This window comes from Emydura macquarii, unplaced genomic scaffold (genome assembly GCF_026122565.2).
Source record: "Emydura macquarii macquarii isolate MOO-44397 ecotype Brisbane River unplaced genomic scaffold, CSIRO-AGI_Emac_v2 contig_3348, whole genome shotgun sequence".
NCBI lineage: Eukaryota > Metazoa > Chordata > Testudines > Chelidae > Emydura > Emydura macquarii.
The window spans coordinates 7,367,014-7,381,777 of NW_027133485.1; the positions used below are offsets into that span (position 1 = coordinate 7,367,014).

At 49.1% G+C, this 14,764-nt stretch overlaps 1 protein-coding gene across 1 annotated transcript in view; it reads left to right on the forward strand.

The window, feature by feature from the left end:
- GRHL3 (grainyhead like transcription factor 3) overlaps positions 1-11,165 on the forward strand; it is a 55,363-nt gene extending 44,198 nt beyond the window's left edge. The window contains exons 15-19 of the mRNA XM_067533680.1: positions 525-562; positions 1,202-1,290; positions 1,582-1,667; positions 3,299-3,363; positions 10,291-11,165. Of these exons, the coding sequence (XP_067389781.1) occupies positions 525-562; positions 1,202-1,290; positions 1,582-1,667; positions 3,299-3,363; positions 10,291-10,405 (393 nt within the window). The 3' untranslated portion in view covers positions 10,406-11,165. The remainder of the gene's footprint in view (positions 1-524; positions 563-1,201; positions 1,291-1,581; positions 1,668-3,298; positions 3,364-10,290) is intronic.
- The last annotated feature ends 3,599 nt before the right edge of the window (positions 11,166-14,764 follow it).

The window sequence follows — 14,764 nt, forward strand, 5'->3', positions numbered from 1 at the left end:
TGCAAACCTGAGACCAGCCCATTTTGTTCCATCCCCAGCTGAATTATTCTATTCCCAGTGATGACGTCGTTGTCATGATGCTGTGTCACAACCCCCCTGGCACATCACAACAAGGAATTTCACAGCCCCCAGTGTGCCCGTGGGAATGACCTGCAGATGGGTAGGCCCTTCCCATTGAAAAGGGGCTAATGCTTTCTACAGGAGATGCCAAGCTTCCCGCAAGTCCACGCATCAGGGGATAAGCTAAAAGTCCATGACTGAAATCCTGGTTTCACTGAAGTCAGTGGTAAAACTACCCTGGATTTAAATGGAGCCAGGATTTCACACCATGTGCAGATCCCTCCCTTGGATCCTACATAGCCATATTCTGCTTTCAGCTGCATAGGTGTAGCCATGGACAGGATCAGACCATGATATCTAAGGCAAGAATGAGCATCTTCACGGAGATCCCAACAAGGGACATATTATGGGATCTTTGAAAAAATTAAACTAAAACTATTTTTTTTTCTTCTTTTCACTTCAAGGTGCTTCCTGCTGCTGCTGCTTCTAATGACGTAAACAGGTAGGAAAGGACACTTTCTTTTTGGACTTACCAATCGTTTCACCTGTTCAGGCCAGTGATTGTTCCAAAACCTGCTGAGCTTAGCATGTCCACACATACCAGTTAGCTGCAGGCGCTCCATCTGCCTGAAGTCACATCTCGTGTAAAGAATGAATCCGGGTGTGGAATGGCCTCGTGTAACACACAGTTCCACCCCCAAAAAGGCTGCTGTAGCATTTCCTTTATCACCAAAAGGCTCAGCGGTTTGACATCAATATTGTGGCTATTATGCTAATGGGGTCAAACAAAATTTTTCAAAATAAGAATGATCCCTGAGCAGGCTCAGAAGGGCTAAGGTAGCCAAAGGCAGATGGAGTCAGTGGAAAGACCCTCCTTAATGTCAATGGCTTTTGGACCAGAACCAATAATTTTGAGATGTAACGTGTCTTTTGCCTGGGCTGTAAAACCAAAACCCTCACCGCTTGTGATCATTGAAGATTCTATTGCACTGAAGGATAGGGGTGTTATCCTTGGTGTCCTGGCCGTAGTCCAGCTCTGGTAATCATTCTGTCATCAGCATTTGGGAACCTCCGCTTTGACTGTTGGAATGTTTGCTTCTGTCGTACGTCTTCCTGACAGTCTCCCATTCTGTTTACTTAGGTTGCCATTAAAACGGAGCTGCCCCTCATTCTCAGATGAGTTTGATCCTTTACCTTCCAAACTAGCCAAGGAAGAAGATGCCAAAAGAGGTATTATTATTATTTAGATTATCATAGCACCTAGCAGCCCGAATCACAGACCCAGATCCCAGTGTGCTAGGGGCTGTACAAACACAGAACAAACAAAAAGAGAGATCCTGCCCCAAAAAGCTTATAATCTACATAGCGTCCCTGATGGGAATTTGATTCCCTTTTGCAAGTGCTTCTTCACTTGGCCCAAGTAACTCAGACTCTTTATTTAAACGGGATCCTACAAGCTTTGAAAATGTGCTGCAAATATCTGCAACTAGTGGTGTAATGGCTGCATGTTGTCTATCCCAGTCTTGTTGTACGTGCGGAGGGAATCAGAGGAAGTATTCGACGCTCTCATGCTGAAGACACCAGATCTCCAAGGACTCAGGAATGCTGTAAGTTTCGTGCCATGATCATGCCACATAAACTAACTGCAATCAGTCCAAGTCTGGCAGTTGGGTTCTAGGAAATTAGGACTCTTGCGGGGGTGGAATGAACTCCTTGTGCAGGGGCTCAACACATGACTATGCACCGCTTCTAGCTCACATCTACCCTGTTTTGAGGCTTTAAATGGTGCCTAGGCCTTGTGTTGAGAATTTCACGCCAGTGAAAACGTCGGCCGATGTGTGTAGAGCATAGCGTGAGAGGTGAGCTCTCTCCAGCAGCACATACCGTATCGATGCAGTCTTTTGTTCAGATCACATTATAAAAGCCTTCAGATTCTTCTTTTATTACAGTGTTTTCATATTTTCAACTGTAAAACTCCCCTCACTGTTCCCTGACTCTATCTCTGGGTGATCTGAAGCCAGGGCAAGTCTACCTGCTATCCACCTTGGGTTGGAATTTGCTGTTTGAGGAGCACACGTAGCATATTTCTGTGATGATTATCAGAAGAATCCCTGATAACCTTAGCTCCTCTTGGGGAGGTGGAATAAAACAAACAATAAACCTGAATGAGCCAATGGTGCCTTTATGGCAGCACTCTGGGGTTTGGGGTTTTTTTTGTTTTTTTTCGTTGGTTTTGCAAACTTTTAAAAACAAAGCAGAGACAGGTTGCAGGATGTCAGGTTGCAGATTCCTCCCCGTGGCAGAGCCCAAGCAGACGAGAACCTTCACAGAAAATGCTGCGGGATGAATGTAAAACTCTCCCTCAGACCTGCTCAGAGCATCATCAAAGCGCTTATGATGCCTCGGCTAGAAACCTTTGCAGCTTGACCAAAACCTCAGCCAAAAGTCGTGATGGGAAGGGAGTTGAGGCTCACAGTCAGACACGCGCTTTCCGTTGGTGATGGGCACCATCAAACCAAAAGCTATAAAGTTCAGAGGCTCTGCACAGGTGCATTAGTCTCTCCCTATGCCTGTGGTCCCTAAACTGTGGGTCACACCCCCCTGAACATGCAGGAAGTGTGACAGGGCTCGGGCTAGCGCCCATATGAGACAGGGAAGGAGCACCACCCAGCCCCGCTCTGCCCCTACCTCGGTCCCGGCCCTGGCCACGCTCCTCACCCCGCTCCTGCCCCCAGCTGCAGCCCTGGCCTCCCGGTCCCAGCCACAGCTCTGGCTCCTGAGGGGGCACGGACTAGGTAAGGGGCAGGTATGAGCAAAAAAGTCAAGGGACCACTGCTCTATACACATGAAGTTGCATGACTGGGGCCTAAGTAGACCAGAAGGAGAAGGGAAAGGAAACAGAGAGGTGACGTACTGAGGTCATGCACCACATCAGTGGTGGAGCTAGGAGTAGCACCCAGCTCTCTTGAGTCCCAATCTAGTGCCCTAACCATTGAACCACGCTGCATCAGTAAAAGGCCAGGTTACTGCAGTAACCCCAGTGTAAGCTGCACTGTGGTTGATCATTGCTGTAGCATTTTTTTTTATAAGGAGCGGGCCGGGGGGGAGGAGGGGGGAAGGGGAGAATCCACTGAGGACTGATCCGAAGGCAATGGTATCTTTTATTTTTATCTGCTGGAATTTTATTTTGCACATGCCAATAAAAAAAAGTAAAATATCGTCATGTTTTTCTCTGCAGATTTCAGAAAAATATGGGCTGCCTGAAGAAAGCATCTATAAAGTCTATAAAAAATGCAAACGAGGGTAAGCAAATCTCCGATCTGCATCGATACCGGGCGTCTGAAATCTTTGTACCCTTTGGTACCTTGCCATGGGATGAAATCGTATTTTAACAAGATAATAAATACCAAAGCTCTGTGAGATCAGAGTTTTATATGGCCCAGAACTTTTTCTGCCCTTTAAAGATTTGGGATAACGTTTGTTTGTACTCGCCTTATTTTGAGTGGTGAAGTTTCCTAAGGAAAGGTGTGTGTGGGGGGGGGGGGATTGTTTGGGTGGTTAGTTGATGATCTCTTGTCTCTCAGGGTGAAAGCCTGAGGTTAGAATGAATTTATCTGATCTCAGTGAGATACAAATGTTTGCTGCTCACCACGAGTGTGCAAAACTGGCTTTGCCCTGATCAGGACTGGCCCACGTGGAGATTGAGTAACCTTCTGGGCTGCAGAGAAAGCAGACCAGTGTTAGAAAGCTTTGCATTGTGTCCTACTGACACTCCACACAGGTTGGGTATAAACAGGGCACCTTCACTTCCAGTTTTGCCAGCTCATCAGCTGATTCCCAGCCCCGTGAATGGCAGTCCTTCTTGGACTCCAGAAGGTGATGGATCGTACGTATGAGCAAGTGCCCTGGACACAATGTACCTCGCTGGGAATTTAGGCACGAACTCGGCCCCTGATTAAGAACGAGGATTTGTCTCTCTCCGAAGGCACAGCTATGCAAACGTGGTGCTCTTTGGTGCTTTGGTTTGACGTGCTAGGGACAACAGTCCCTGTGGAGAGCAACTGTCCAACCCCAAGCTAGGTCCGTGACGATGAAGGTTGTTACCATCTGTTGGCTGTTTGGTGGCTTGTGTGAAATGAGTCAGAGGAGGCGAGTCTCACACCAGTTCTAGCATGTCCACACCACAACGCGCCACCTCTGTAGGCACTAGCTGGCTCCCATTGTGGGTAATCCCATCTGGGACGTCGAGGACTGACTGACCCATAGACTGAACTCTCTCCTCTCCCTTAGAGGTGAGCCGGCCAGATAGGTTAAGGAACACTGGGTCGGATAATCAGCTGGTGTCCACTGCAGTAGCTGCACTGACACGAATGGAGCTCTGCAGATTCTCAACCGCTGCAGATCTGGCCCATTTCCCATAGTGCTCTGTGGATAAAGCAAGGACTCCTTCTCCAGGGCTGCCAATCCAATGCGGAATTCAATGGAAAATAAAAATTCAGACTAGCCTGGAAAAAAATGTCCAAGGGATTTCCAAAAATACAAGAACTTTGGGCTCCCGCCTAACTAGCACTGGAACGAATGAGCCTGGGAAACGCCTCTGAGAGTCTCTTTGAAAACCGCCCGGGGTTTGTGAAGGCAGCTTTTGTCAATGTCCATATTGTACAGTATTTTACTCTGGAACTTTTGATTCATACCTCTTGCCTGTAACCTATCCTAGCAGGCTGCTTAATGACTTCCCTGAAACAAGCAGGTGACCCGTTAGCTCCCAGGGTTGAGTTGTCTAAGAGTTTCCTCCAATGACTCCAGAAGAGTAAAACTGTGCGGATGCCACTGCAGTGCAGGAGATAAACTTCAAGAACAGCTCTATCACTGCCCTGCCAAGTGACGGGAGTACCTTTTCACACAGTGCACCATTAACCTGTGGAACTCATTGGCGTGGGATATTGTGCAGGCCAAAAGTATAACTGGGTTGAAAAAAGAACTGGATACATTCATGCAGGGTAGGTCCATCAATGGCTATGAGCCAAGATGGTCAGGGATGCAACCCCATGCTCTGGATGTCCCTAAACCTGACTACTAGAAATTGGCAGTGGAAGATAGGGGTGGTTCACTCCATAACTACCTTGTTCTGTGCACTCCCCCTGAAGCTCAGGTATGGGCCACTGGCGGAAGCAGGGAACTGGGCAAGATGGACAATGGGCTGACCCAATATGGCAGCAATTGTGGGATAGACCCGTTCAGGGATATGCAGCACGGTTTGTTCGCTCTCAGCTGACAGTTTGATACTGTAATGCAAATCATGAGAACAGGTTTGCCGTGCAGCAGGATTCTCGCTAATCTTCTGTCCCAGGTCTCATGTTGCTAGACAAAGAATACAGCGAGTGTGCTTGCATTGGGGCCAGCCCCCTCCCCCCGGGCGCTTGTTGTGTCTGGAAACCAGTAGTCCTTGGCCACCAAGCCGCAGCTTGACATTATTGTGTAGTGACTGGAGGTGTGTTAATTATAACTTGGAAGCAACGAGAGACGGAGAGAATAGCTTTGTTAATCTGCCGTTGTCTGAAATGGAGGCTTTGATTGTTGAAGTTGAAGGATCCCTCCTAACCACAAGGTGATCCTTTGCCTGGAAAGAGCTCAAGAATTTCACCTGAAGTTATTGTGTGTTGTCTTGCTTTCTTTGCTAAGTAACCCCAGAGAAAATGCCTTCAGAGCTGAAGACTGGAGCTGGCGCCAGAAGTGGGAGATTGGGTTATTTTTTGTCTGAACCACTTGCAAAGCGTGATTTTTTTAATTTTTTTCTAGGCATAATAGTACCTGACAGGGAAGGCACAGCCCCCTCTGACAGACATGTCTCCCCTAAGTGGAAGAGCTAGTGCTAGCACTGGGGCAGAGTAGGGGGAGTCTGGGGGAAGGGCCTCTGGGAATCAACAACTTCTTAGTTAAGATGGTAAGTGATTCTTGGAGGTGAATCCGTGATCTGGCTGGGCATGCCTGCTGCTGCTCTCCTTTTAGTTCCTGGCTCAGCGGCAAAGCTGCTAGTTCTGAAATGCTCTTTCTAACGTAACCTTGGAAACACATCATCTCTGTGATGGCCCTTGGATGCTGGGGGGAGAGTTTTGCTTCCTTTGGCGTTTGCAGGGAAATATGTCACTTGCTGAACGTAGTTACTGTAGGGGCGCAGTTCTGGGGCCCTAGCTGAAATGCTTTTTAAACATGCATCGTTACTCTAGTATGCTAAGATACGCACAAAGAAAGCCAGCTCCTGCTCTGTTCTCCTCGCAGTGAGAGATCACTGGCTTCTTTTGTACAGTCGCATTGAGGAAGTACGATTCACATATGAAAAACCCTTCAGGGCTTGATCCCAGCTGGTGTCCATTGGCAAAGCTCCATTGAAAACAAGGGGCAAGATCCACTGGTGTAAAATAGCATAGCTCTGTTGACTTTAATGGAGTGGCAGGGGTTTGCAGTAACTGTGGGATCTGGCTCACTGACATCAATGGAGCTCTGCCGGTTGATACCAACTGGGGATCTGGTCCCAAAACTTCAGTGGATGGGTGTCCCGGGGAAGGTGCTAATTGCTATTTTCCAGAATGTGTTCTGAAAGAAAGAACTCTCTCTGACCCACCTCGTTTCCCACGGGTGAGTTCTCCCTTCACCAGATGAATGGGGAAAGACAGCCAGGCTTGTTTTCATAAATCTAGACAGAGAGTCCTCCGTGCACACAGAGACATGACTGAGCATTGCAAGGCGGCCTGGAAAATGAACGAATTGTTTTTACTGGCTCAGGCCCAGGTTTTTAGCATAGAAGACCGATAGGGAAATCCGAATAATGCCAGGTTGTGCGTTAGGTGGCCCTGCTGGTTTTGCTGCCGGGGCTCTGGACCAGCCCCATGTCTAACAAGGCAGAAGAATGTGTCTCAGAATGCCAGCAGCGGCCGGGGGTGCCAGGGTGAGTTTAAAGTGACTCTTGCTGTGGTCTCCTTTTGTTGACGTTGGTGTGAGGAAGTCTGAGTGAAGTGGGCTTCTCCGGTGGGATCTTCTAACACACGCAGCATTGGCGTTGGTCGGGGAATTTCATAGTGACTTCAGTGGGAACAGAGCAACAAGCAGCCCCAAGTGCGACTGAAAATCCCATCCCACGGCTCAAAGCCCAAATTCAGGAAGGTGCTTAAATATGTGTATCGCTTTAAAGACGTGGGTAGCCCTGACATCATCGGGGCTGGTCATATACTTATAGGGAGGAAGGAACCTAAGCATGTTCCTGAATCAAGGCCTGAAGTGCTGTTGAACAGTGTTGGCTTGACAGCCCTGGAGACTGGTGTCTTCTCTCCAAGGACAGCGTGGGCAGCAGCTGTGAAATTACCCCTCTGCCCCTGCACAGCTGCCCTAAGAAAGTCCCTCAGCCCTGACCTGAAGGAATCCCCTCTGAAGACCAGGGCAGCTCAGTCCCCTGGTCATACTGTCAAAGGCCTCACTGCTGAGACGGACCTTGGGTGTGTCACATGTGGTGAAGACTTGGGATGTGGCCACCAAACAGCCATCGGATGGTCCCTACTTGGCTACTACTAACTTGGGTTGGAACTGCCTGTGCAACCCAGCTGGGTGACTCTCCAGTGCAACTGAGTCCCCTACACAGATGAGTTCCTTTTGAGGCAAGGGAAAATGGTCCTGTCTGGAGGAGAGAACTACCTACAACTTGATTTATTTGTTACTGTATCTGATACCAAGTTAATATTATAATGCAATGAATGCCGGAGAGATAGAATCAACCTGGGGTTCTTATCCCTGCACAAAACAGAGGAACAAGGAAGCACTTCATGAAATTAAAAGGCAACACATGTAAAGCAGATCAGATGAAATACCTTCATGTCCAACTTATAATTAACCTTTGGAACTCAATGCCATTGGTTATTGTTGAGCAAATATCTTACTCAGATACAAACTCTTCTCCTATCTACTAGATCTTACTAGACTGAGAAATGTTTCCTGCTCTCCCAGCCTTAATTTTCCTTTTGCATAATTTCATGCCATTGCTCCACCCTACACAATTCTCTTTCTCCTTGGTGTTTACCTTGTGGGCCTCAGCAGGTATAAACCGATGTGGCTCAGTGGAGCTACCTTGATTTACAGCATCTGAGGCTATGGCATGGTCCTTGTCAGCATGATGACCTACTGTGCCCGTTCCCATTCATCTATTAGGCAGATGAAGTGAATTTCAGGATGACTCAGTAGAAGTAATGGGCAAACTCAGGTAATTGTGACCTTTTGTCTGGATCTGCAATCTAAGGGCTGGATTTCGATTCAGGACTTACCTGAATCTTTTTGATTGAGAAATTGGACTGGAAACCTAGTAGCAAGAGGTTCTTGTGACTCCTAGTGCCTCACGCTCTTGGATGAATTGGAGAGAACTCACATAACTTTGGGTGCAAAGATTCTTCTTCCATGCTGGTCAAAAGTGCAGCATGAAAACAGCATGAAAACTTTTCCCAGTCTCCCATTAAGATTGTGTCTCATTCAGATCAAGATGAAGGTTTGATTCAGTTAATATTTTTAATGTTACTGTGCATCTATATTGGGCCTTTCACCAGAGGACTGCTAAGTGCCTGACACAGGCAAGTAGCATTCCCATTCTACAGATCAGGAAACTGAGGTGATGCGATTTGGCCAATGTCACACACAAAGCCAGTGGCAGAGCTGGGAATAGTCTGCCAGGGCCCCTGCTCTAAAAACTGGACACACTTGCCTCTTTTTTTTTTTTTTTTAATCTGAATTGCTGCGTTCACCCATTCTTAACGGTGGGTAGCATTTTTCAAAGCTGAAATGAGGCTAGGTGGGATAAGTCGCCTCAAGTCCGGTTGCCTTCCGTGGCTGTAGGTGGATGAAATATGAAAGACTTTTTGGAGAGGCCTCATTTGTCATTTAAAGTCACCTTGTTTTGGGGTTGCGTAAGGGAGCATCATGGGACACACCTGTGTGACACAGCCCTCGACTTCCACTCTACAATTTAGAGCGGTATGCAGCTGCCTACATCTGGGAGGACTAGAATCCTCTTACAAAGCAGAACGCTTGGTACAAAAGTGGACAAGTGATTGAAGAATCTAAGAGGAGAGCTGGGGGACTTTGGCAACTGGGTGGATTGTCATCCTCCTCCATGAATATTTTGCTTCTGCCCCTGCCCATCCACTTACCCTTCTATCTGCCCCCACAGCCTCTGGATTGCAGCCTTCTCCCATGTTCATTGCCAAAGAGGTTGGGGGCTCCTGGTTGTGTTTGCATAACAGCTATGTGACCTACTTTGTGCCTCAGTTTACCCATGGGTCATATTTAATTCCCACCACTGAAAGGCCCTAGATGTATTAAATCAACCTGTTTATAAAGCATCTGAAAAATGCAGAGGCGGACAGATTATTGAACATCTGTCCCAATTCTAAAGCATATAGTTAAAAAAATCTGAATGAAACGGCAAAACGAGCCCCTTTATCGGTATGATGCACTTCCTGTTTCAAAGGCAACCTGACATTCCTTGAATTCTGCACTCTCTTAGAATGAATGGGCCAGGTGCTGCCAATTGGTGTCTCTCCATTGACTTCCAAGGGACTCCAACAACTTACACCAGCTGAGGATCTGGCCTGTTATCTGTGCCTGACAAATCACTAGATTTGCTAGAAACTGAAGCCCCTTTATTTCTTAGCAGTCTGAGTTTTGCACAGTTAATGTCATTGCCCCATTAGTGATCCCAGCAGAAACGTGGAGGGAACGTGCTCTGGGCACTGAAAGGTACTTTGTTCTCTTTGCCACTTCCAAATAGTTAAAAGTTCCTCCTATGTTTTATGGGAACATAACTGAGTGATGCCCTGTGACATCAATGATATTTTAATGAGGAACTCTGGTATGATCGGGAACCGGGTCCTTGGCTTTAAATCAGCTGTTGAAATGCTTCTCCCTCCTGCCCCCTCCCCCTTTATAATTTCTAGTTCCAAGCAGTTGATTTTATGACTGTCACAAAAGTTGTAACCATTCCGTGGCCGGGAAAGATGCAAGGGATTTGGAGCTCCAGCTGATGCTGTTTATTCAGGCTGCATGTGTTCTTCCCTGGGAGAACGGTTGTACAGCGCTTAGACCTCCGCAGCGCAGAGACCTCCGGCGGTTCTAAGGGAGAAAGACTCTCCCGGTCACCCCTCTGCGTGACCCTTTTAAATGTGCTCCTCTAATCCAATCTCTCTCCTCTCCTAGCATCTTGGTGAACATGGATAACAACATCATACAGCACTACAGCAACCACATGGCTTTTCTGCTAGACATGGTGGAAGCAGAGGACAAAATCCAGATCATCCTCAAGGAGCTATAAAGAACCCAAGGCTGCCCTTACGCTGGGACTTCTCTCCTGAAGCCAGCAAGTTTGACCCAAACTGAACACAACCCAACACCACGCCTCATTGCCTTTACTTGAACACATTCCCCTCGGGGAGAGACCTGCTGGTTCTGAGAAGTACTTGGACAATCCATTATCAATGTGAACGTGGAACTTCTCTCAGTTGAATTTATTATTATTATTATTATTGTTATTATTATTATTATTTTGTATTATTTCCCCCCCGGGCAACAGGTCTGACCTTCTCTTTCCTGGTTGGGAAAGCAGATCTGCCACTAGGGCTGTCCAGTGACAGCTGACATATAGACAAGCAACTGCTTTTGTTCACTCTTTATCTTGGTCTGTTGCTGAATCAACCACAGGCAGCAGCTTTCTACGAAACCGTCAGTCATGCAGAACCCAACCATTGCTGATCCAGCTGGCAGCACCTCTCTCCAAAGAGACTTTCACAGATGCCTTTAAACCTGGCTGCTACACAGACGCCGCCGGCTCTGGGAAGGAGCCCCGACCCCGGGTGTAAATACCACTCGTCAGCCATTGTTTTATACATTTCTAAGGTCCCATTCCTTTTGTATTTTGTATATGTATAAATATGTCTCGTTTTGTATTTGACCCAGCCCAGTGACACTGAAAGCATTTCAAAACCAAGCTGCTTCACAATCCCTGTGAGCTCATTTTTATAACGGTGTCGTTGGGCTGTTTGTATATTCCATAGCAATAAAGGTTCAGAGATGGAGAGTGGACGTGTTCTTGCAAAACTCCGGGGGTTGCAGCTGAGATGAGTAGGGGCTCTTGGGTCTTGGGCAGGACCTACTGGGAAAGTGGCGGGGGAGGGGAGGAGGAGAAAGGACTGGAAGTTGTTTCATGTACTGTGGGCTGGGAAATAACACGAAGACTCCAGGCTTGGAAAACTAAACCGGCTCTTTATTTAAGAGGACAATTGACAGGGCATGCGAGACACATGCAGGCTGCCTTCCAGGTGTCTCCTCCAGACTCAGCCCTCCTGCAAACTCTGCTCTTCCCTGTCAGTCCCCGTTACCGGTAACACTTGGGGCATGGACGGCCCTCTAGGAGTGCTTAGAACTAGTCAGTAACCCTCACACAGCCCTGGGGTGCAATGGGGGGTATCTCCCTTCTGTGCTTTGGGAAACTGAGGCACCAGCCCTACTGATTGCCTGATCGGGATAATTCCATGAGCTCTCCTCACTCCCGTACTCTGCCATGCTTATGCCCACAGCTTCTCTATCTACTCCTAATCAGTCCCTGCCCCTCCCCAGCGCCTGAATTCCCCAAACCTGCTCTCCCAATGGCCACTCCTCCCAATGTCTCCTGGCCTGCCACCTGCCTGCCGCTTTGACCCACTAGAAAAGGGGCTCCCTGCGACTTCTCATCCATCCGCTGGGGGTTGGGCCTCTGCCTAATCCCATCCCTTTTAGAGGTGAGGACCCAGCAACCCCTTCCCTGTCCTGTCCCCTAGTGGAATTCCCCACCAGCTTCTGCCCCCGTTAAAGGGGCCTATAATAGGACGAAGCACTTGTGACTTGGTAACAGGTATGGCCAGGAAGCTGGGGATGGGTTTCGGGGGGGTGTTAAATGCATCATCCTGCTGAATTTTGGGTGATTTGACGTATGGCCGGCGTAACGCTCAGGGCCTCTAAGCATCGGGCTCGGCTACGTTTGGAGGCTGAGCCTGACTTTTGAAGGCCCCTCACAAGGGTCCATGATCCTCCATCCTCAGACAACCACCCTCCCCCAAGAGGATCCTCCTGGGCCAGCTGAAGTCATTGGCTCCCTACACAGAGCCTCAGCTCCTGGAGTCCTGCGATTAGTGGGTCAGAAGCTCAGCATTCATTTAAAAAAACCCAAACCAGTAAATGGCTGGTCTTTGTGAGCGGGAAGGAAAGTATGAAAACATGACCCGAGGGGAACCCGTGCAGCGATGTCTGCCTGAGTCTGCAGAGAGCCTGGAACGTGAGCTGGCCGCGTGCAGCTCAGTGGGGTGTGAACGCCAAGACTCTCTGCTCTGTGGGGGCCCTGCCACCGAGGGCTCAGTGTGCAGCAGGACTGTATAGCCAGCCCAGCCCGCCTACACCCCAGCTGCTGAGGTAAGTACTGAGGGGCCCTTGCCACAGCAGGGTGGTGGCTGCTGCTGCTCTAGACATGGGGGTGGGGGGAAGAGGGCTGAGGGGATCCCTGCTGCCATGCCTGGGTGGGGTGAATGGGGGCTCGTGCCACTGTCCCTGCCTGTGTGGGGGTGGAGGGAGAGGCCCCTTCGGGCACTAAGTGGGGATTGGACCATGGGTGGAGACCAGGTGGAGACAGGGATGAACTGGCTGAGAACGCCTACAGGAGGTGGGGACCCTGCCCGGGGGTCGGGTCAGCTCTGCCTCGCCTTCAAAACCTGCTGCTTGGTAATTGCCTGCCCCTCCCGTCCTGTCACTCCCATGAGCGTTAGGAGAGGAGTCCAAAAGGGGGAGGGGGGGGAGCAGAGGGAGGCTTGGGGAGGAAGCAGGTGTGTGGTAGGCAGATGGGGTGCAGAGGGGACTCTGGAGAAGTCTAGAATAAATCCCCCCAGCCTGTCTACTGGGTTTCTAGAGCTCTGCTACATCTTTCTGTGGACCCTGGTTACCAGACAGAGCGTCAGGACTCCTGGGTTCTATTACCGGCATTGCCCATAACTCACCACATGACTTTGGCCAAGTCACTTCCTGGCTTAGTTGCCTCAGTTTCTCCATCTGTAAAGTGGGACTGAGAATTAAACCCTCCTTTGGAAACAGCTGTGAAGCCCATAGAGGGAAAGTGCCATAGACGAGCTAAGCATAAAAAAAAAGCAAATGCCCAGTTGGTTTTCACTAAGCTTCTGGAAGTTTGGGGAGGTGGAGGGGTTGGGCAGAGACACACTATGGGCTAGACAGGAGTGTGTGTGTGTTGGGGGTGTGGGGGGGGGGGATTGTGTAAGTGGCCAATGGGGCAGCGGGGGAGGAGGCCATGGACTCAGGGATTGGGGGGTTCCATTACCTCAGGGATTAATTTGGCCTATTGGTTGTAAAGGGTTAGGACTGTCTCTTCGTGTGTGTGGGTGGACGGGGCTTTGCACCTGGTGGGTGGCACCAGATAAGCCACAATAAAAATGCACAGCCGGGAACCTGAGTGCCGGGCTCCCTGGTTTGTCAGTTGTTGGTGGTAATGCTAATTCTCAATGAACGTGTCCTGTGGCCATTAAAGCGCCTCAAATAGTGACTCTCCTGGCTTAATTCTAGTTCAGCGATTACCTTCCACCTTCAGTTTCCATTGGCGACGTGCGTCGCCCACGCAGTGCAGTTGCATTCTCCTTCACGGCTGCCATCACCCACGGAGAGGGTGGGGCAGGGACTATACCTGTTGCCGATCAGGGGAGCAGAGGCAGTCGAAAGGATCAAAGTTTTCAGAGACTGCAGAGACGTTGCCTGATCAGGTTAGGGGCTGGGCTGAGAGGTGCAGTAAAGGTTTCTGCAGGCTGCAAGAAATGCATCATATTTCCCTCCCATACTGCTGTGGGGTTTCCGTGATTATCACAAATCCCTGCATGAGTCAGTTGCTCTGCTGGACAAGCCAGTTTCTTTTGCCCACCTTCTGAGTGCACCGTGGTTCTGTATTGCCAATAGGCTGACAATATTGCACAGCTCCGTGACTGTAAATAGGCATAGGGAGGCGTACCCCTGCCTTCCAGGCCAGCCCAGAGGAAAGGGGAGAGCCATTTTTCATTGGGGGGGGAGGGGGAGAGAACGGAGGGAAGTGATTCATCCATAACATGGCTCGGTGCATTGAGTAATCCACTGAAGTAATGCAGTTACATCAGGAATTAATCTACCCTTGGAGTCTGATTCTCTTCTTCACACCCGTGTAATTCTACGGACTTCAGTGGAGTGCATTGTCCTGTTCATCACTGAGACAGCAGAACAAGGTCACAAGGAATTTTAAATTATCGACAACCAAAGGCAACTTGGGTGGAGTTGTGCCACTTTGCACCAACTGAGTATCTGGCCTGGAGTGTTGCAAGGTGGCAATTGTTTCCCCTGGAGCTGCTGCAACCTTTCCACTAGCCCAGCACAAAGCTCCACTTTCCGAACAGGCAGCGTTTTTGCGTTCGCTTTGCACTGGTCTAAGTGGCTGCACACGGTGTAAGGCAGTGGAGAATCAGGAGCTTATTTTGCTGCAGGCAAAACATGAACCTGGCTTCATCCTGATTTCACACCCATTTTACAACAAGGAAACTCCACTGACTTCTGCAAATGGCAAGCTGATTCACACCAGTGTAAGAGCAGACTCAGCCCCCCCCTCCCCGCCCTGCCTAGG